Below are 24074 nucleotides of genomic sequence, written 5' to 3'. Positions count from 1 at the left end.
GGCCAACAAGATGTTTCAAAGCATTAATTTATTATGTAATATAAATAATTTTAATATAATAGTGGGTGAGATTTAAGATGTTTGCCTAAATGTGTATTAGGAATAATGCAAATTATTAATAATATATATTTATATTTTATATATATTTGTATATTGTATATATTAAATATATATTAAATATATTTATATATTATATATTAATATTTCTTTAATATCTTTCCCTTAGTCCTGCGAATGTATTTTATGAAAGAAAACATATGCTCCTCTTTTTAACCTGAAAGATGTCTAGTACCCACTGGATATCATGTTCATCTCAATTTCCTCAACTCTATAATGGGAAATAAAAACGGTCCAGCTTAGGAAGAATTTATTATGAGAATGAATGGAGTGATGTAATAAAGTGCCGGGCAGGATGAGTGGCCCATAATAAGTGTTCAGTCATTTTTTTATTAATAAGTATAATACACTATGCTTAGATGTCTTTCTTACTCTGTTTCTTCCCTTCCCCCCTCTCTCATCCTTTCCCTGTGCCCAAGACAGGAATCAAGCCCTTTTTCTTGTAAGGAAGCAAAGGTCATGATTCATTTTAGCAAAGAAAGGACTTGTTTTTCAAGGGAATCCCTTAGGCCTTTAAAATAGTGTATGACTCGACCCTCGTTAATCATCGAACTCTGCTATGCCTCAGAGCTGTGTACTGAGATTAAAAGCTCACACTGATTAGAATCCTAAAATTATTTTATCCTTCATGGGCCTTTCACAGAATTAGTACTAAGTAAAAATTACTTGGTCGTTTAATAGATGTTGCCAAATTCTTAACTTTCCCCAAGCTGAGTGTTCATAATCAGATATGCAGGTACAGAGTTCGTATCCTTTTGCGAGGGAGAAATACCCAAATCAAATATAGTGATCTTACCATTAAAAAAAAATTCATAATTTTAGAGTTTAAGTAAAAGGATGTGCTTGGGGGTATCTGGGTGGCTCAGTTGATTAAGCATCTGCTTTCATCTCAGGTCATGATCCCAAGGGCCTGGGACTGAGCCCCATGTCCGGCTCCTTGCTCAGCGGGGACCCTGCTTCTCTCTCTCCCTCTGGTCCCTGCTCATGCTTCTCTTGCTCTATCTCAAATAAATAAATAAATAATAAATAAATAAATAAATAAATAAATAAGTAAATAAATAAAATCTTAAAAAAAAAGAAAGAAAGGACGTGTTTGATATTTGTGGGCTTTCTTTTAAGAGGGACACAGTTGCACAGACACAGTCGGCTGAATATTTGTGGTGATCTCCGTTTATAGACACAGCACAAGCCCAATCAAAGCATTTGGCTTGATGGTGCTTTGAATGTACTAGAGAAAAAGATGAAGATGTCAAGTTTGTTCTTAATGAAAAGAAACAAAAACAAGGACAAGTCAACTAAAAAGGAGAATTCAAAGCTAAGATAGGGCTTGATACAGTTGGAGCTGGCTAAATCTTTCCAAAGGTCTCGGCATATCCAGGGCCTCAGTCTGGGAAGAAACTGCTTACTGAGGCAGAACCGAGCGAGTGGAGACATACGGAATACATTTTCGAGCAAGGGCCCCAAGTCAAATAATATAAACGAGTTCAAGAAACAGCAGTACATTTTAACAAAGAAAGCTGAGATCCCAAGATGCGGCGATAAAGCTAATAAAAGGAACTGAGATAACCAGATAAGTGCGACTCTCGGGTCAAACCGTCCATCTGTGCCTAGGTATTTCTTTTTTATCATGGCTTACCATAGTTTGAAACATCTTCAAACGTATAAATGACTCCCTTGGGCCTTAGCAATTTCTTGGTGTTACCTGAAACTTCTGATTATGATTAGGACTGTTGCATTCAGCCAGTCTGGCTTTCCTACCATACTGTAAAATGGTCCCTGCAACTAAGTGGCAAATAGAGTGTCACCATATGAGTCATGTCTCCTGGTACCTCATTGAGGACATCAGGCAGCTAGGCAGGACTGTGGTCAAGCAGGATAGGTACGTGGAAGGCTCTTACGACTCTGGCTATGGTGACAGTACGGAAAGGAAAAGGACGATTTAAAGATCACCACCTATCCCCCAAGCCATTACATTCCTAGCCCTCTGCCCAGTTGCATATTTGTTACATAAATAAGAGGCTGTGGTTGCCAATGTTTGCCCTCAAGTTGTTAGTCAGCTGCTGACCTCATAATCTGCACAGCTGCGGCATCCTGATATGTTGTCATGAAACAGATTGTGATGTCTTAATTGATCACTTTCAGAGGTTACAATTGTCAAGTGAAACCAGTATGCTGATTCTTATTAGTTAAATTAAGGCTCGTTACAGCACAACAAGCTAATTCACTCAAGGACTAGGAAATCCGATGCAAATTTATAGATTAGAACACATCCGAGGCTCTTTCTTATCTTTTTTCTTTTTTCTATCTTTTTTTTTTTTTTTTAATTTGTGGAGGCCATACCCAAAAATGCTTTTATTATACAGTGAAGCAACTTCTTGGAACAGAAAATGGAATGTAACCTCCCTGCACCATATGCATCTTGGTGATAAGTTGGAGTGTGCCATATGACACATACAGTTTAAATCAGGCATTGATTTGCATGACTCTAAGTGGGTTTGGAGGACTTAGCTAACTGTAATGTATGTTACGCCCTGCTGCAAATCGTCTGGCAGGAAGAATATCGTGTTCTTCCTTATTGCCCTGAAAAACTGTGGGCTCCTACTTGCATGAAGGTCTTAGATCACTATCCCATCCCAAGAGGCAGTCTCTTATGCCCCCATCTGACCATCAATGAAGTCTTCACTGTGGCACTAACCCACAGAACCCCATTTCCAAGTGCCCTACTATACTCACCCACCTTGAGAAGACCTATTCTAACCTGCTGTTCAGAAATCTTACTGTAGCAGGGGTGATGGACCGTCCATTTGACAGCAGAGTTTTAAGACACTTCGTAAATGGTGAGACCTCAGTGGCACATCCAGTCCATGCCTGAGCCTATGTGGTCTCATGTCCAGCCCTGTTCAAAACCTACATGATTCTAACAGTTTAATGAATCTCTTTTTGTGTAGGAAAAAAAAGAAACTTCATATGTAGACCTTTATGGACTTAATCAGTCAAGTTTTTTCAAAATCCTTCATTTTGACATTAAACGAGTGGAAACATTTGTCCATCTGGCATATTTCACAGGTGCACAATAAAAACCAAAATAAGTAAAGTTAAATTAACCTAATAACTGCTAGCATCCAAAATACAGTGGGAAACACAAAGATGTTCATCAAAGGAAAAAATCAGATAATAGCCAAATGCCCAGCAGTAGGCAGATAGGTACATTATGGCCTGTCCACATAAGGGAATATTGTATCAGCATTTAAAGTATCTCTACAGAGGGGCGCCTGGGTGGCTCAGTTGGTTAAGCATCCGACTCTTGGCTTTAGCTCGGGTCATGATCTCATGGGTCCTAGGATTGAGCCTTGCTTCAGTGCTCCATGCTCAGTTGGGGAGTCTGCTTGAAGATTTCCCCCCAAAACAAATACATTCTTTAAAAAATATACCTCTAAGGACTGTTTACTGGCATGGGAGAGTTTAGTGAAATGAAATTAGTTGAAAAACCAAGGTTGCCAAATTTTATAAATAGTATTTCTCAACCTAATATGTCTAGAAGGAGGAAAATAACAAAATATTGTAGAAGTTGTCAGGTGGTGGAAATATGGGGAGTTTTTATTCTTTTGTTTATTTTGTTCAAGTTTTCCGCAATGAGCCCATATGACTTCAATAATCTGGGGGAAAAAGTGTTTTAAAGCAGTTTGAATCCTTTTGTTATAACTTTAGCTGCAGGGAGTCTGTGTTCAAAGCATCTCTAATCTAACAGGTCTGAAAATGAGCTTATTCTCCGCTGAGCTTGCCCCTCCTAAAGCCTCTGCCTTCTCATTTAAAGCCAGTTCTAGTCTTCCAGTTGTTTAGGCTAAAAATGGAAGTTGTCCTTGATTCCTCTCTCTCTCTCAGATTCCACAGTCCATCTTACTGGTCAAGCCAATAGGCTTTACCTTCAGAATATGTTCAGCGTGTGGCCAGCATCTTGCTACCTCTTCTGCTACCCAACCTAGTCCAAGCCACCATCATCTCTTGCCATGATTGTGGCAGTAGTCTATTCTCCAAGTCTCTACCTGTTTCCTTTTTGTCAGTTTTCTGCACCACACCAATGCTGTTAAAATATAATGCAGATCACCCACTCCCCTCTTCAGAGCCTTCCAAATCTCCTGAGTAAAATAGCCTACGTGATGTCTTCCTGACCATCTTTCCGGCCCAGTACCCACTGACTCTCCTCAGTGCTCTGCAGGCCATGTTGCTCTCCTCGTGTTCCTCTCCTACCACGGGGTGTTTGCAGTGACTTTTGGTTTTGCTTTGCAGGAATACTCCCCCTCCTCCACCATATACACACAAATCCCCATAGCCAGACCTCTTACTTTCTTCAAGTCTTTCCTCAAACAACATTTCCCACCCACCCCAGGTGTTTTCTGGTCACTCTACCAACACACACACACACACACACACACACACACACACACACATATCCTAACCCCCTTCCTTACTTTAATTTTCTCTATTTAGCACCTGTCTTCATCTAACATATATACTATGCTGATTTATTAATTGCCTTTCTCCCCCCAGTGGAATGTAAGATCTGTAAGGTCAGGGGGTTTTGCTTACAATTTTCACAGCTGAATAATCCCCAGCCTCTAGAACATGGCACATTGTAGTTGCTCAGTAACTACTTTGAATTCCTACCACTGATAGGAAAGACACCTTGTTCTAGTTGTATGGTAATTATACAGGTGACTTTTCGGAGGAACTTTGCCTCTCATTTTAACCACCTAGATTGACCTGTTTGTATATTGATAGGTTTCTTCTGGATTGTGTTTCTCTTTCATCTAAATCAACAATTCTCAATGAATTTGGAAAAGTCCATTTTCTTCACTAATACTAAGTTCAGTGTTCAGGCTCCTAATAAATTATTTTAATTCAATTGTTCTCCCTTAACCACTGTATACTGGGCTCCTATAATAATCCAAGGACTTCTGGGGAGTGGGACTAAAATGAAAAAGACAGACTCTTACAGAGTTTACTGTATGGTGGACAGATAAAGTTAAACAATAAAATACAATATAACTAATAAAATAAGGGCAGTATCCAGTGTGAGAAGAATCAATGACCAATAGGCACCATGAAAATACAGGATCAAATGTCAGATACAAAATGTAGAATCTCATAGAAGGAAGATGAGAAAGACATATATCAACAGAGTGCATTGCTCCTTTATCACTCTTTTAAAAGGTAGGGTGACTTTTCCTCATGTAGGAGGAAAGTGGCAAAAGGAATTTATTTGGTTTGCCTGGGTGGAAGGAATGCATTGAATAATGGAAAGAGCAATGGGTTTAGAGCTAGAAGATCTAAATTTGAATCTACCACTGTGACTTGAATCTATCATCTGCAAGGTCTAGAAGTTGGTGCTTACCCTCTGTGAGTCTCTGTTACCTCATTGGTTTAAAACAAGGAGGGTAGTGGTTAGACCGGCACTAGAGATTATTATCTCTGTACATCTCTCCCCTGAGTTCTTAAAAGAAACCTTTCCTTATCCATCTAAAATAAATAGAAACACAAAGGCCAGTTAACATGGTGATACAGGGAATTTTTAAAGGGTTTTTGTAAAGTTTTTGCCAGCCTGAGATTTGTCTTAAGTAGTTCTTGGTTCTGAACATCTTTTTCAGAACCTTATCATTTGCTGAATTTTTCATATTTTCATCAACTGCTACATGACTATTCATACGTATAAGTAAAATACAGAATTGATGCCTAGATATATTCCCTTTGCATTTCCTTTTTTAGCCACTGTCCTTATTAAAGAGATCAAATCTTCCCCTATTGCCTTATTTCATTTGAAATTATGGTTTTGAATGAAAAGTCATTATTTAGAATGGAAAACAAATGACTATTTTTCCATTTAATTTTAAACCGACACAAGGGGATAGAAATTAAAATTATTTCTTAACACTCTGTATTCACTTTTTAAATGGAAGCATGCCCCTAGCTTGATAACCTGTGGTAGCTACTATAGGGTTTGTCCATGTATTTCAGAAAATCCCACACTCAGCTGCTCTACCCAATATCTGAATTTCATTTTCTCAGAGGAACTTGTTTGGATAGCTGGAACTTACTAATTTACGTGTCTCTCCCGTGTCTTATTTCTCTGTTTTTCAGCCTTTGCAACTGGACTGTGACCTTTGCGCCATAGTGTCAAACTCAGGTCAGATGGTTGGCCAGAAGGTGGGGAATGAGATAGATCAGTCATCCTGCATTTGGAGAATGAACAATGCCCCTACCAAGGGCTATGAAGAAGATGTTGGCCGCATGACAATGATTCGAGTTGTGTCCCATACCAGCGTTCCTCTTTTACTAAAAAGCCCTGATTATTTTTTCAAGGAAGCAAATGCTACTATTTATGTTATTTGGGGTCCTTTCCGCAATATGAGGAAAGACGGCAATGGCATTGTGTACAACATGCTGAAAAAGACTGTTGACATCTACCCAAATGCCCAAATTTACGTGACCACAGAGAAGCGCATGAGTTACTGTGATGGCATTTTTAAGAAGGAAACTGGGAAAGACAGGTGAGTCCTCTGAGAGGCAGCCTCAATTGTCTTTTATGCTAGTTTCTTGCTGAGTTCTTTTGCCAGCTATCAAATGAACAGAGTTATTTCTCAAATTGATGGTTATATGTTTTTTGACTATTATGATTACTTGATGAGCCAGCAACTAGGCTCCATTTATTCCACCTACACTACCTTCTGTTCTCTCCATTTTGATTGGCTTGAGGATCCAAAGAATACTGGATGCTTCCCCAAGATATCTTTAGATTTGTTCTTATTTAGCTCAGTTTGCTATTGGTTAAATTGGATGTTAGCCGAAAGGAAATATACATGTTTCTGTTTCAAAACAGAAATGTTAAGGAACTTTAGGACCTAAACTCCTTCGGAAGTTGTGGTAAAAATTTACCTGAGACTACAAAACACAGCAGGCTATTGCTTCTCTAATAAGGTTGTGTAGCTTCTTGCATGCAGATAGACCCTATGATCGTGAGCACCATAACTTGGTATCTAACGGATATGTCGGTATGTTCAGCGGAATACCATATTGAAATTATGCATTACTGAAAATCATTAACAGTGGATTCTTGAAGAGAAATGAGGTATAAATACCATTCACTCAATTATCCAACAAACCAATTTGCATTTTTCATTACATCTGGGTTTTTTTTTTCCATAGCCTTCTGTAAACTACCCTTCCCACTTCCTTTTCTTGAGGCCTGCTCACCTTATTTTTCTCCTTCTCCTTATATCTCCTTTTTCTTCTCTGCTCCCTCTTACCCCCCTCATTCTTCGATAGGACTCTACTGCCTACCATTTTTTTTTCATTCTTTTTAAAAAACCAGTATATGGAAGAGAAGTAGAATTATTAGTTCATATTTCTAGTTCTAATAAAGAACTGTTGAAGGAAAATACCAATTGCAAAAGTTTTAAGTTATGTGCATTGTACTTATTCGTGTAATACCATGGATAAATTGAGCATTGGCTATAATTCCAATGTTAACAATCTGATTTCCTCAAAATGTATGTCTTTCACTCTTCAATATTATCAAATCTAAATTTTTAACTACATTAGGGTATGTGTGTGGGGGGGGAGTTTCTGATATCTCTGGGTATAATTTGTATGCTGATAATTATTTTAAAATCTTATGTGGCTCAATCCTCCTATTGATAATGTAGGCTGAACGTAGCATTTCCTACTTCCGAGCACCCAAAATGCATAGCTTCTAATGAAATGCAAGACAGGAATTGCCATAATGCTGGCCCTTTCCACTGTTAGAGTTCGCTAGAAGAATCCCAGTGGTTAGATTTGAATCAGTGTAGCACAAGCTGTCCAAAGAGATAGGTATGAGAGATAAAGGAGTAGGTATGTAGCACAATTCTATATAAATATGACCATCTCAAGGGGTTTGGAAATTTCTGGTCTCTCATTAGCCCAGAGCAGTGCAATTAATTAGATATATTTGGTATTTCATTAGACATAGTCAGGCCTCAGGGTATCCCCCAGTCATAACTATATGCCCTAGAATCATCTGGGGCCATCAGAGAAGAGCTCAGCATGCTGTATGTTCCTACGTATTTGTATCATGTTGGCTTTTGCTGTGAGCTTTCAGTGAGACAGGACACTGTCACAGATGTGTGGATTGTATAGTGAGAATTGGGAGAGAATAGCTTTGTAAGATTCATTTCCCTACTGTGATGGGGCTGTGATGAGGAAAGCTGTTTGTATAGTGGGAAAAAGCTTGCTTGATAAAATTAATTTGCAGGTATCATTCGATGGGTAAAGTTACCAAAATAAAAGTAGCAGAAAAAAAAGCCAAATTGATTTTTTAATGCTTCCGTTTTCCTCACCAAGTCTATTCGTGTCTGGCTGCATCATGGAGTATTGCAACCAAACTGAAAAAGACAGCTGTGCTCGTGTTTTAGAAATGAACAGAATGGATGGTTTTGGTAAAATCTGGTGGGATGACAAAAGGTTGACCAAATGGCCTCAAATGACCTGTTATCTGCTGTATGACTTAAATCTGTGTCCTAACTTTAGCAGCGTGAATTTTATTAAGGATTTCCTATCTGACGTTCATGGCCAGATTTCAAACAAGAATATTTTTTAACTTTTTATGAAGGAAAATGTCAAAATTATAAAGTAGAGAGACTAATGGTGTAATGAACCTCTGTATACTCACTGTTCTGGTTGAGTAATTATTAACTCATGGCCCATATTGTTGCATCTATATCCCTCTACACTTTCTGCCCCCCCCAAGGATTATTTTGAAACAAGTGCCAGACATCATATTATTTCATTCATTAACATTTCAGCATGTATCTCTAGAAGATAAAAAAACACAATGTCATTGTCCTACATAAAAACCAACAATATTTCTTTAATAACATTATATAGTTTGTTTTCAAATTTCTCCAATAATTTTATTAATATTTTAAAAATTTAACTTGAATTAGGATTAGCATTATGATCCATACATTGCTCAAATCAGGATTAGCATAAGGTCTGTACATTACAATTAATTAATATGTCTGCTATATTTCTCTTAACCTGTATGTCCCCCCCCATTATTGGAGAAAAAAAACAAAAAACAAAAAACTATTCATTTGTCCAATAGAGTATTCCACAATCTAATTTTTGCTAGTTGTACCCCCATGATGTTTTTTGTTCATTGGTATTTCTATATTGAGGCTTTCTTTATTGGATTCAGGTCATTTTGCTTCTTACCAAGACCATTAGGTGGTTCTTCTATCAGCAGGAATACTATCTAGTTTTCTCTTTTTATGTTAGCAGTCATTAATGATCATTGTCTAAATCCAATAATTCATTAGATGTTGCAAAATGGTGATATTTCATCATTTTTTCACCTATATTAGCTAAGACTTTATAAAGTGAAACTTGTCCTCATTAAACATTTTTTTAAATGAGAGATAGAAGATAGTACCAATCCTTTTTCTTTTATTAGTTCTAAGGCATCTTCCCTAGCATCCTCCAAAAGTGACCAGTAAGTTTGTTATTATTAATATTGACATTGACATATTTAACCATATTTGAAATATTTCAGTCCATGAGAATTATGTTTTTATGCTCAAAGTGTCCTATTTTGTGCTATTGGACTCTCTTCAAAGTAGTTTTGGAGTCCTTTTGATATGCCGTTGGTAATTTTGGATAGCTTCTTTGATTCCTGGTATTATAGGATGATTCAGGCTCTTCTTGTATATATTACGATGCAAACCTGGATCCAGACATTTCTCCAAAGAACTTTGGTGCTGCAGGTGCTCATTGCTACCAGGTTTGTCTTTGTTTCTTGGTCTTTCCATTGGACACAGCTAGTATAGAAACAATATATGCCGTACATGTCGTTTAAAGATAAAATCATCATGTGTTCGAACTGAAATTTCCAATTCAGATTCAGGGCTACCGCATTTTAATTTTACCTCATATATCTTATGTGTGTTTCTCCTTTTTGCCATATTGGCAATCACAGGTCCTAGAGACACCAAAGGAATTACTCATCTGTTTTATCCCACAGCATACACACAACAATCTTAGAATAAGAATGATATCACAATGTGCAATATTACTACTGTCAGCATTTTAAGACTATTTTACATCAAGATGACGTTTTAATGGCCAGCATTCATGTGGGTCCATGCTCACAAAATGTGTGTTGGTTTTATCCTAACAAAAGTTTTAAGTATTTTTCTCCTCGGGCACCTGGGTGGCTCAGTTGGTTAAACGTCTGACTCTTGACTTTAGCTCAGGTCATGATCTCGGGGTCATGAGATCTCCACGTGGGGCTCTGCACACAATGAGGAGTCTGCTTTGGATTCTCTCTCTCCTTCTCCTAATTCTCTCTGCCCCTCCCCCTGCACATGCGTGCTCTCTCTCTCAAATAAATCTTTAAGTAAATAAATATATATATTTATTATGTATATATAATATATATATCTTATGTATATATAATATAGATATAATATATATGTTTTTTTTCTCCTAAGTAAATAGGAATATGTCCAGTAGATATACCATTGTTGACATGAGGGAGTAAGGAAAAAAGGATGTCCATTTAATTTGACTTTTGTTGTAAAGCTACTTTGGTTGATTTTCCTGAACTTACTGGAACTTTCTAGCAAATGCTCATTTTCATCACCAGGTTTTTAATGGAGAGGTTATGTCACCATTGTGATGTATAATTTATAGAAATAAAAAAATGGTGTCCCTAGTAGTTAAAATGAATCATGATAGGAAAATGACTACATGGAGTCTCTCAGAGAAAAAATTGGCTCTCAGTTTGCGTCTTCAAACTGTTAAAATCCTTTTAAAGAAATATAAACCCCTCCCCCATTTAAGGTGTGCACTTTTTCGTTTTTTCCAGTGCTTTTTATTTTTGTCTTAAGGGATTCTTCATTGAGGAAATATGAAGTAGTAGAAGAAATATATGTAGTGTTCAATTTCCTAGAATGTGTTTAGACCAACTCATAAGCATATTGGAATACTTTTTCAAACCAAATGAAATTTAATTTGCTTTCTTCTCAGTTACCTACTAAAATTATTTGGCCTGTCAATTAGAAAGAGTGACCTTGTGGGAAAGGCTGAGAGCACGGAAAGAGAAGGCATTTTGTCCTTTTCTCTTCATCCTCTAGGGCCCACTTTTCTCCAGAATTCTAGGTCTTTGGGGTGGCAGTCACCTTTATATTTTCACTTAACCAAATATTTTTCTGGGAAACAACCTGCAACAAACCAGAAAACTTTGGAATTAAAGGTCTTATATTCAAAATAATCTGTACCAAAATGGATCTTTTTTTTTCCCCTTTGAATGATTGGTATGCATAAATAATATGAGCCCACTGACATTTACACATTTGCATTAATACATCTTAAGACTGAAATACCCTAGAGGTGATGTAGGGCTGACAGTGACACGTGGCGCCACACTCGACATCTGAAGAATGTGATTAGGTGCCTAGCCAGGTACTGACGCAAAATGAATGTGAACGCTCCCAGAGAAGCAACAGAGAGCCAGTGTGAGATATTCTTACCTATAGGCAGGTGGGCAGTTGCAGCTTGCCTCCCACTTTAGAAATACATTGGCAAATGCAAGCACATTATTTAATTAAGTAATAATTGAGAAAGCTATAGTCCCCATTAAAAACGCAAAGCTAATTTAGGGCTGATAAAGGGCCCTGAGCTGCCCTAAATAGGTCTTAATTAGCTGGCACCAATGTGGCTCCGCCTTCAGGGATGGATGAAATTAATGAAAGCTAGCAGCAAATAGATCAATGTTTCAAGATGTTACTGCCTCAGGTGCAGAGGATGAGAAGGGAGGGAGTTACTTTTAAGGATCGTTTAGGAAATAGGGTGCACGAAAGTCACTTTCGGAAGACACTGTCAACATGGCAAACTGATTCATAAATATCAAGATGGCTGCGTGTTTAATATTTGCCAGCACGCTCCATCCATTCCCCCTCCATCCTAAGGAGAGAAAAAGAGATCAGTGAGGCGTCATTTCTCACTGCCTTCTGTTGGAGACAGGTTTGTCATCTGGCATGTTGTTAAGTCCGCCTGGGTTTTGCTATTTCAGCTTGGCCATTTTAAAAGTTTCTTATGCTGCCATGTGATCGACTTTAAGGGCTAAGTTGGCTCACATCCCTTAGGTCTGCAAACCCTTTGTGGTTTCTAGAGTGGGAAGAAGTTTCAAGCCTCCTCCCCCTGAGAATTGGGGAACTCTCAGTTCCCTCAGTTGGGTTACAAGGAAGGTAAGCTGCCTCAATAAAAGTAGGGCAGCAAGGGGCAGGGGCAAAAACAAAACCAAAATAGAACAAAACACTGTGATAGCCTGAGAGTCAGCCACAAGGCACTGAAATGTGCCTAATTCACCCAAACTAGTACTATTATTCTACCTGGACTCTGAAAACAAAGATGTCTAATTATTTGGAACTCAGAATAAACAGGTATAAACTCAAGGAAATCCTAGACCAACAGAAAATAGGCAAAGTAGAAAAATTCTTGGATTGAAAGGCAGGGACACAGTATTAAAAACTGTATTTTCCTTTTTTTTTTCCTTTTTGAAGATGGTCTTTGCAAATACAGCATCTCAGCACTTTTTCAAGAGCAATGTTGACACACCTCTGTTAAAATGAATTAATGTTCCCATCCCAGCTGATATATTTGGCAGGAACAATAAGTTCACATAGCAGTCGTGGGCAGGCCCATAGGGCTCCTGAGTCAAAAAGTGTAATAAGGCGTCCAGGGCTCTGTTTTCATGCTAACAAGCATTGGGAAACAAGGGACTTCATTTTTCCCATGATTCATTATGGCATCCAATGACCTACATTAGGCCTCCTCTATAGTACACATGGGCTGGAAATTAAAAATTCAATAAAAAAGAGGGAAGAATCTATTTCAATAGTGGGAGAAGGGAAGGGATGTTTATAATTTATCAAGCTATCAGTACCATCCTGCCATGTGCTTAAAAACACACACATGTGTGCATGCACACACACTGGGTTAAAACTATGATATATTTGACAAGACAGCTTGGTTGAGGATTAATAGAAGAGAAACAGCTAAGATTCAGTGACCATATTTTTAAAAGGAGGGCTGTGCCGACTACTGGTAGTTGTAGAAATCAAGACTTTGCAACCATTCTACCTGGGGAAATAAGTTCTCCTGGGCTTTAGGGTATGAGTTGACAGAATAGCTAAATGAATAGTCAGATTATATCGTAGAGAAAGAAGGTCCCGACAGACACTTAAGCTGAACGTGAACGGTCCCTCAATATGAAGGCTTTTGAACACTACAAAGGGTGTGAAACTCAAAGACAAATAGGCCTGAAATTAGAAGAGTTGTTAGAATATATATCTACACTTTTAAACTTTATAAGGGCTTTAAAGGTTTTTAACTTCTTCCCTTGTTTGTTTGTTTATTTAAAATCGGGGGAATATCTCTTAAACTGGTTTACTTCCCTCTTTCTATAATTTGGATTTCTCCCCTCCTTTGATTTTTAATTTCAACCATTTCTGTCTCTGTTCAAGCTGAGGGTAAAATCAGGAATATTATGAATGGTTATACACTTGCCCATAAAAAACATATGAACCAAGAACAGTCTCCTTTCTTTTTCCTCAATTGTTGTATGCCTTGACTCTTAAGACAAAGTTGGTTGTTTTGAGGCTTTTCGTGCTATACTGTATCCATCTGGATTACTAGATTTTTAATTGCTTGGACAACCATTTCAAAGTAAAAATTGTGTCTGAGATATTGTAGGGGCTCTATAAGTATCTGCTGAATTGAATTTTTTGCTTCTCTGAAAACAAAATAAGAGACTTCTTATCGGGTGTGGTATTATTATTATTATTTTCCCCTTTTTAAAGATTTTATTCATTCACTTGACAGAGAGACAGCCAGCGAGAGAGGGAACACAAGCAGGGGGAGTGGGAGAGGAAGAAGCAGGCTCCCCGCAGAAGAGCCTGATGCGGGGCTGGATCCCAGAATGCCCGGGGTCACGCCCTGAGCCTAAGGCAGCCGCCTAATGACTGCGCCACCAGGGTGTGGTATTATTGACCTTCTAAATGGACTTCCCTCCTTGGCTCTTTCTCTCACTAAAGAATGGGTCCTCTAAATCAATACAGTACTTTTCTTTCTCTTTCTTTTTAACACAGTACTTTTTGAACTTCATTGTGCTTATAGTCACCTGCTGATTCAGGTGATTTAGAGTGGAACCTGAGAATTTGCATTTTGAACATGTTTCCACGCCAGGCCAGTGCTGTTAATCTGCAAATGATACTTCGAATTCTGCTATTTTAGATTGCTTTGATTGAAGGGACAAGACAACATTTCATTATTCCTTGAGCCAGAGAAATGCATAAGTGAAGAGTAGCTGTTTCCCAGATAGTTTGGTAATCTGCTTGTAGTTGAATCCCAATTTTGTGACTGCTTTGTTCCTGGCCGATTAAGCATGGTGCCCATCTTAAGTCTTAAGAATTCAACAAGAATTGGGATGCCTGGGTGACTCAGTCGGTTGAGTGTATTCTGCTCAGGTCATGATTCCAGGGTCCTGGGATGCAGTCCCAGATTGGGCTCCTTGCTCAGCGGGAAGCCTGCTTCTCCCTCTGCCTGCCATTCTCTTTCTCTCTCTCTGATAAATAGATAAATAAAATCTTAAAAAAAAAAAAGAATTCAACAAGAATTATTTATCTGATCTCACTGTGTTTATTTGTCGTTCTCTCATTGATGACATACTTAAGGACAGGGACTGTGCCCATGTCCATTTTACTCTCCAACCTACCCTAGTGGTGGTTTGTCACTAAAATAGCAAATGTATTGTTTTCACTCTACTTCTCTCAGCTAAATGGCCCACAGATATTTCAGGTTTCCTTGAAATGACCTCAGCAATAGCTCATTTTCTTTCTTTTATCATCACCACTACAACTGATCCAGGTTAGGCCCTCTTTGCCTCTCACATGGTGACTGCTAACACAGCCTTGACTCTATGGCTTTGCAGAGGCTGTTCCCTTTGCCTAAATTGTACTTCATCCCATCACCACGCACACAAGTGCATCCTTTATGAGCAAATCAAATGTTACCTCTTCCATTTATAATATCTTAAAGCCTTTTATAATATCTCTAATTAGAACTCATATTTCCTCTGAAAATCCATAACGTTTGGACTTTTTAAAAAATGGAAATCATCACTCTCTACCATGCATTATTGCCATTGATGTCTGATGTCTTCAGGTAGTCTATAAACTCTTTGAGAGAACAGCAGCTCTTATATATTTGTTTCCCTAGCACCTGATACAATGTTTGACTTAATAGGTATTCAGTAGACATTTGATGGATGAATGAATGGATGAGCAAAGGAACGAAAAAAATAATACCTGATAGGTGTTTTGTTTTGTTTCAATTTACAAGTCCCTTTGCCACTTGTTGAAATCCTTGTGAATTTCTTTCTTTAGTATATAGGGGTCACTATAATACGAACAAGGCAAGTTCTGGGTTTGTGTTTTGATAGAAAAGTTTCCACAGTTCTATTCAGACAGACCACCCCTCGCTCTACCTTCCCCAAAGGTTGCCACATCTATTACCTTCTCTAGGGACTTTGTGACTGGGCACTGGGTTTTTAATAAGTCGCTGACAGAGCCATTCCTCAAATACAGGTTTCCATTTGAGTTTCATGTCCGTGGCAAAGCAGGTTCTGAGACTTCACTCACAATTCTGTTACCTGTCAGTTGCCTGGTGAAAAAACAATTGCTAGCACCCAAACCCAAGGTTATACTCTAGGGCTCTAGGAAGCAAATACAACCACCATCCCCGAAGACAGGGAACAAAAGACCCAAGTAAAGGAGAACTGATCAGTACCCAACTTTATCTTCTAATTATCTCCCACAGAACATTTTCTTCTTTGATAACAAAGAAAGTGAATTGCCTTAGCGAAAATTCTTTCTAAAAACTTCATAAAAGGAAAAAAAAAAAAAGATGGTAGGAGTATCTTCCAACCCACTGCAGAAATAATTGGTGAATTTGTACATGGATTTAGAGGAGAATTAATGAAAGTGTTTTGACATAATTTAGATCTTGTCACTCTTCCACTCAAAACCCTGGTATAGCCTACTGTTTCCCTTAGAATAAAAGCACAAGTTTTTACAGTGATTTACCATTACTCTCAGGGTGATCTGGCCCCTTGTTGCCTCACTGACCCTCACTGATTAAACTTCCTTCGTGCTCACTCTGCTCCAGCGACACGGACTTCTTAACTACATCTCAGACATAGTAGGCATGCTCCCTCCTTCAGCCTCTAGCCTTCTGCTGTCCTAGGACTACACTTTGAGAACCACTGTGGCAGAGAAAGATATCGGGAGTTATATTCAATTATTTTGAAAACATTTGGTCCTGTAATCTTTATACTGTTGGTGTAGTGTTATGTGAACACCTAAAGTTATTTTTATTATGATATTTTTAACGGTGAGAATTTTTTAACCTCCTGCAAAAATCCAACTACAGCTCTGTCGTTTTATTTTTCACTTTCTTAAGATCTTACTCCTCTGTAATCATGCCAGATGGTGCTGCTCATTAGCTTATGAGGAAAGGATGCTTTATCATTCTAGACAGAGAGACAAATCATTCTGTTCTCTGACTTTGAGTCAAGAATCAACATTTGGGTGTATGCTCAACCTACTATTTGCTTTACAATTTTGCTCATTAGGTATTTATTACCCTGACAATATAGGAGCTAGTCATTATCCCTCTGTCAAGTATTTCTTTCAAATTATATTCATTTAAAGTTCGTATCGGCACCGTTTGACAACTGCCATCATCACAGCATTACCTCCACTAATATGTAAGTTCTCTTTTGCCTAAATTATCTGGGTGAGGTGGTTATCTAGGAAATAATATCCATAAAATGAAGATGCTGGGTAATGTTTTATTCTCTGACTTACCATGTTCCAAATGGATAAGTGGGGCAATTGGTATTGCTAATTTAGTGAAAAACAATAAAACTTGAGGGGAAAAAAATAACATTATGACCAAAATCATTGCATTCTTCTCATTCATTGTATGTTCTTCTTATGAAAAAAGGCATATGATTTAAAGAAAATTGCTAAAAAACAAAAGGAAACTTCAGGTACTTATTGAGACACTGGCAAGGTAGACAGAGATCCTCTTACCCGGTGAAGTGGAGAACTAGTTAGAATTCAAGATACCAAAAAAAATTATATATATATATATATCATATATATATATATGATATATATTTTATATATCTGAGATATTAAATTATTGGAGATATAAGAGATATTATATTCTTGGAGATATTAAATTATTGGAGATATTAATAATTAAGATATTAAATTATTGGAGAAAAATTATGGTTTTCACTAAAAGGATAATTAAATTATTATTAGAAAATTCTGGCAAAGACACTATGACAGCCATATATGTAACTGTCTCCCAATATGAACAGTTTATTATCCCCAAGAATGCTTCCCTATACCATGGCGATATTGAACATGTCAAATTTTCCTGAACTGTTGTTGAGTGGAGAGTAGGGGAAAGAGAAGGAGATCTAGTCGAAGAGTTCTGGGAGGGGTTGCCAATCTGTCTTCATTCTTCTAGTTGACAGTAGATATTTGGCCATTATGTCTATTTTAACTAAGATGGTAATATCCTCATGATGAAATGAGTATTCCACAGCTTATGTGTATCATTGTGGAGGGCCAAGAGCTCTGAAAGTAAATGCAAAACAAAACAAAAAAAAGGGTTGCTGTTTCAAGGTGACTTGTTTACTACCTATTCTGTATTTCTAATGTGTTATGCAGTCCTTAACAAATAAAGTCATGTTTACTTAGGAGTGGATTATGTTTTTTTCCATCAATGGAGCAAATTTCACTAATGTTTTTATATAGTTATAATTAATTGGCCCCTTCTCTCCTCTTTTATCTTTACTTCATTCATAACTCATCTGATAGTTCACCATCCCACCTTGGTCAGAAGAGAAGTTGCTTCTAAAGACTGAACTGTTGGCAACTTTGTCACCTGGAAAGAATTACATAAAATATGTGAAAAACAGAAATGACTGCATAACTGGTTCATCATATTTTCCTTAGCAGGTGGATTCTTGGTGGGCAGAGAGTGTGTTTCTGGTGTTTTTGCTGCCAAGCACATTGAGGGTGCTCAGTTAATATTAAATAATAAGAAGAATTTCCTAATTAAGATGAACATTTTTCTATATTAAGCAGATGGTGCTCAATAGGAGTAGCCCATTATTTACAAGTATGACACAAGGTGCTGGCAATTGTCTAGGAAACATGGCTCTCACTTCAGATGCTGATTATATGTTAAAGCAAACTTTTATGACAAACAGCTTGATCAATATTAGGTAATGTTTATGATAAAAACTGTGAATAGGGGTGGACTTTGTGTATGTCTGTAATTCTGCTGTTTTGATTATTAGTATTGACTTCAGCTATAAGAGTATTTCTTACTATTTGCTGCAAGGCATGTTTTGGCAAATCACTGTGTATCTGATTTCATCCCACAGGCTCACCATTTGACTTGAATCCTTGTTACTGCCTGATTTCTAAAGAAATTTTTCTTTCAAGTCCTTTGAGTATCTCTTTATGGTTTCTAAAATTAGATGTGAACACCTCCATGGTATTTGCAATGCTTATATTAGTAGCTGAAACCTCAGTGGAACTAAGGAGAGTTAATTAGGCATTCCCAAAATACACATCATTTTATGATTTTGCAGATCACCCCGATGGAAATAACAGTCTAATTTCGTCAAGTCATGTAAATTACAGTGAGAGGGATGATGAGAGTAGGCAATTCTCAGTTCTTTGGAGAAGTTAATTTTGTTGTCAGCACACACACATCTCCAAAAATCACAAACCACAGGCAGAACTTTCTAGCTCAAGTGAGATTTGGTGATCATATACTATTTCCATTTCTAACGTCTGCCTTCTATAAAGGGTCTATGCAAATAGGGGCTTTCAAGGATGTAAAACTGGCAGCTTCCTCTACTAGGAGCTTGGGGAGCAGCTGCCATGCTTTCTCATAAAGGATTGAAAACATCCTGTTTACTAACATACACCCACACACCCTCACCCACTACGCTCACACCAAGCTATTCTATTCAGGCAGAGTTTTTATTTTGGTTTCAGATAGGCAGCACAGACGTGCTCAAGTCTTTTACAAACATTTCATTCATTCTTTGAGCCCGTATTCCCTGGGTGCTAACTAAGTGTCAGACGTTGCCCTAGACATGGGGGATGCACTGATACTTGAAACATATTCTCTCATTTTATTGGGAACTCATCAGAGGTCCTGGCATGTGTTGGCAGGTTCTTTGCATCCGGTCTCACCTCCTTATTTTTAATATTTATAAATCACGCTCATCAGGCTGTCAGTAGGTAGGAAATGAAAGTAGCTGAGAAACCCTGCCAAGACAGAACAAATCCCAGAGTGAACTAAAAATATGTTGACCACAAGGATGTGCGGCAAACCAAGATGTGTTCTCGAAGCAGCAAAAATTACTGTGGTGCCAAAGTCCAACCTTTACAAAACTGTCAGATCATCAGTGGCCTAGAGATTTCACCTGTGCTCTCCCCAAGCCCTGTTAAGAAATAATGACCATGTGCTTTCTACAAAGCTTGGAGTCTTCCCAGAACATGAGCTCATAAATATGTTAGCTAAAGCAAGGCGTATGATAATATAGAAGATGAATCATTTTCCTCTTTTGAAAAGCATGTATTCTATAACTCAGTATGTCTTGGAGACCTCCCAGAGACCTCTATGATTTTTATCTCTCATTGTCTTTAGGTTTTGATTCAAATGTTGCCTCATCAGAGAGCCCTTCTTTGACAATACCCTCAGTTTGCCCCCCTCCCCATAACCTGCTCTCTGAACTTTATTGTCTTTTTTGTCACTTATCATGGCCTGACACATAATGGTTTTGCTCTTGTCCATCTTCGCCTCACCTGACTATAGGCACCAGGAGAGCAGGACCCCACGGACCCAGTGCTGTATCTCTGCCCCCTCAAGTAGCACCTGGCACATAGGTGACACTCACTCCCCAGTTGCTGAATGGATGGCATGATTCTGTTTGGAATTGTTAGTTTCTTAATTTAAGAAGCAGCATCAGTCAAGAACTTTTAGGGTTGGAATGGGACTTAGAAATCTCTACCCTACTCTGTCCCAACATTTTTCATAGCAATATTCCTTTGTGCAATTTTACCCCTGTAGGCTTTATACTTTGAAAAATGTTATCCACAAAAGAACTACATTTGTTAAGTAGTATTCATTTTTTCTGTCTACATAAATCTGAAATAAATGTAACTGCCATCAAAAATTCTGATAACCAGAGGTGATAGAGTGCCGGCCAGAAACCAAAAAAGTGGATGTGTCAATAAGACTTTGAGTTGAATATAGAAATGATTCCTATTTGACATTTCAGAATTTTGTACATAGCCCAATAATCTCTATTGCCAACTTCACGGTCCCCTCGTACAGAGATCACAGTAAGAAAATTCCAAAATGAGCCCAACATGCATCTCATGGATGGGAAACGTCTAGATTTAAGGACTTTCTCAAGGTCACACCTCTTCTTGTAGTGGAACTTCAATCACAAGGGTCTTCTGAATCCTATAGTAGTGCCATGTTTACTGGTCCATGTGGCTTCCCCACCATTGCATTGAGCACCAGCTGCAGCAGTGTTTCTCGAATGTATTCTGTGGACCATCTGTTTCAGAATCTTCTGGAACATCTTGATAAAACAGCTCCTCAGCCCTATAGATTAATAATCTCTGGGCTCTGCATTTTAATCAGTCCCTCAGGTGTGTCTTACATGTTACCAGTGTTTGAGGATAAATCACATATCATGTGCTAGGATTCTTGATTCTCCTCCATTGATGGAAAAATAAAATATTCAAATCTTATCACCAAATGATATGAATACATCTTTGTTGAACACTTTGACCAATAGCTTTTCTCAGGGAGGGACACTGGACCATGTTAAAATCTGTTCTGTTTTATCATCAAGATAGATAATAAGCTTTGAGCTCCTTTGAAGTTTTGGGTTTCCGTCTAACTAGTTCATTAATTTTTTCCATGAACCTTGTAGAGCTCAAGGTGCCCAGGATTCAGACATAACGGGGAAGCCCTAATGAAGTGGGGGGAGACGTAGTGAAGTTGGTTTCAAAGGGCTACGGGGAAGCCCTGAGGGGCTTGTGATGCCTCCATATGAGGCCTCAAGACCAAGTAATACAACCAGCTAAGGCCAGGTGTTTTCTGTGCTACATTTCTAAATCTCTTTTCATACTCTTTGACACCTCTCCACGTCCACCAAATAGTGTCAGTCTTCACCAGAAAGAATAATGAGGGGATCTGCGATCTTTCTGAGGTAGTGGTTAAAAATGAAAACCTTGTCAGATGTTATTATTATTGTTGCTGCTGTGAGTTTGCAGGACTTATAATCACTATCATTGTAATCATTGTCCATTCGCATCACCCTTTACCTTTGTTCTAAAAAATGTCTCCCACTCTTCATCATCTTTGAGGATGAATCATACAGTTCATCAGCATTTTACTTCTTGACGCACAACCTTGAGACTGAGCAATTCAAAAAATTTCCCAGAAATGGCTTTGTGGGCTGTTAATTTAATTCTCTGAATGGTGAAAACTGCGTAAGACATTTTTCAAAGGTTAGGCTATTCAATATTTCATACCATGGAAACCGACTTAAGAAAGATCGGATATTTAAGGCCACAAAAAATGAGGGGAAAATAGACTTGAGAAAACCTTATAAACTAGAACTTCTCATAAGAATATTAATATATTATTTTTCTTCATCTTGAAATATCCTCAGGCATGTGTTGAATGAGCTGACTTCATGGTTGTAGTTTTGTTGTTCTTTCCATGTTGCTTTGCAATTCTCCCTGTGGCCATCATATTGATTTGAACACTGTGGTCATCATTCTAGGAAAATGAAGACATTAATAACTGGGTCTCTATGGACAGATTGTAATAGAAAACCTTATAAATAATTGCCCACTAATGGGAAAATTGAAAATATGCGCTGTATTATAATGGTCATAATGTAATCATTAAAATTACAATTATGTGACAATGAAAGAACTCATTATGCATTAGTTTATCTTTACATAATGTTAATAGCTAATGAAAGTGTGACAATTACATCTAATTAAGTTTAACAACATTTCTGCACTTCTTGTAAATGGACTATATTTTGCTTGAAACAGTGTATGTGGAGACATTAGTGAAGCTGAGGTCCATCACTATTATGAGTTTTGAAATGTAACCATCAGTCCGACTAGAAACCGTAACTTAGTGCCTTTTTGTTAAATGAACTGGACGTGTGAGTTCTTACCAAGGGTAGCTTTATAAAAAGGTTTCTTGGATTGTGTCATTCATGTAGTTAAAGTAGCCATTAGCCTTTCTTCTCTCACAAATTGTGTGTTTCTGTGCACTTGATTAATTTATCTTTTGTCTGTAATGATCGAGTCATACTACAATTTCAAGTCAGTGGACGTTCGCCCGGATTGGGGTGATAATACTGGATGGGGTTTGATGCGTTAGTGCTTTACCATAGATTATCCTGTATTCTATTTGTGTGTTCTGTGGCAACTCTGTGTGCTTCACTTTTCCTGTGTGTAAAGTTAGTGTGAAAGTAATAATATCTCCCTTCTGCACTTTTGTTGGAGTTAACATTTAATTATAAATTTAATTTATAATTTTAGCCGGGCCCTGGCACATGGTAAGCATTAGTAAATAATAGTGATTATGATTTATTTTACAGCTGTATTATAATATCAAGAGAACAATTCCAAGCTCAGTGTCAGTTTTCCTTCACTGACATTTTATTATGTATTCAGGTAATCACTCAGACTTTTATTTTTCCCTTCTTTAATTAAAAAAAAAGTTATTGTACATGTCATGTTGAAAACAGCATGCGACCCTTAGTAAGTGATCAGCGTGTTCTTCCGAATGGAGTTTTGAGATGGGAGGCATTGGCTAAGTCACCAGGGCTTCCCACTCTTCAGGTTTTACTTTCAGAAGGATGGACTGTGGGTTCCTTCCAGACCCTTGACCACTGTCATCGGTCTTGGATCATTAGGAAGCCTAGACTATGGAAGGAAGTTCAGGTAGAAGTTGCAGACCAGTCTGTGGCTATGGTACTTCCAAGAAGCTATGACACTAGCCTGCCTTTCTTTTTTTCTTTTCTTGTTCGGTTTGTAAGGTAAGCACAAAGGAAGCTTCATTCGCTGAGGGGACTCATCCAGCAGCCAACCGTCATTGTTACCTGTTATCTCAATCTCTGATATCACTTCTAACCATTGTTCTCTCAAACTAGATTAGCTATTAGGTATTTTCTTTGGGAAACTTAACCCGTCTTGAAACTTGGCTCATTTTTCCAAACCAAACTCTGTTACCAAATCCTTGGTTTCTTGCGTCATAGTATTATATGATCGAATGCTTTATTTTTATTTCAAGACTCTCATCATCTTATTAAAATTTTCTCCATCTATTCTGTTTCCCATCTTTTGCCCTTTTTGCACATTTTGTACTTCCAGCGGAGTAATCATACTGAATCATGCCAGCGTTTACTTCGCCTGCCCGCAAGTCCTTGATGGCTCCTCGTTGCCTTTCATCTGGCATTTTTGTCCTGAGGACTCTGCCCTACCCTCTCTCCAACTTTGTCACCAACTTGTTTTTACAGGTACTCTCTAGCCCAACCAAATGAGTCTCCATTATCGCACAATACTTGGAGCCTTGCATTTTTGCTAGCCCTGTTTCCGCAGCTGAAATGCCCTTCCTGTGGTATTCTTGTCATTTACATCTGTTTAGGCACAGCTCAAGAGTCGGTTCTTTCATGCACCTTCTCTAACAGCACTCTTTATCTCTCTTTCCTGCGAGTT

The 24074-nt window shown here is 38.0% G+C and overlaps 1 protein-coding gene across 1 annotated transcript in view; it reads left to right on the top strand.

The window, feature by feature from the left end:
* Positions 1–6675, top strand: part of ST6GALNAC3 (ST6 N-acetylgalactosaminide alpha-2,6-sialyltransferase 3) — a 123019-nt gene extending 116344 nt beyond the window's left edge. The window contains 1 exon segment of the mRNA XM_040626588.1: positions 6253–6675. Within this exon segment, the coding sequence (XP_040482522.1) occupies positions 6253–6666 (414 nt within the window). The 3' untranslated portion in view covers positions 6667–6675.
* Positions 6676–24074: the final 17399 nt, after the last annotated feature.

This window comes from Ursus maritimus, unplaced genomic scaffold (assembly GCF_017311325.1).
Source record: "Ursus maritimus isolate PB19 unplaced genomic scaffold, ASM1731132v1 scaffold_12, whole genome shotgun sequence".
NCBI classification, from domain to species: Eukaryota; Metazoa; Chordata; class Mammalia; order Carnivora; family Ursidae; genus Ursus; species Ursus maritimus.
This window is presented reverse-complemented; position numbering and strand designations above follow the sequence as displayed.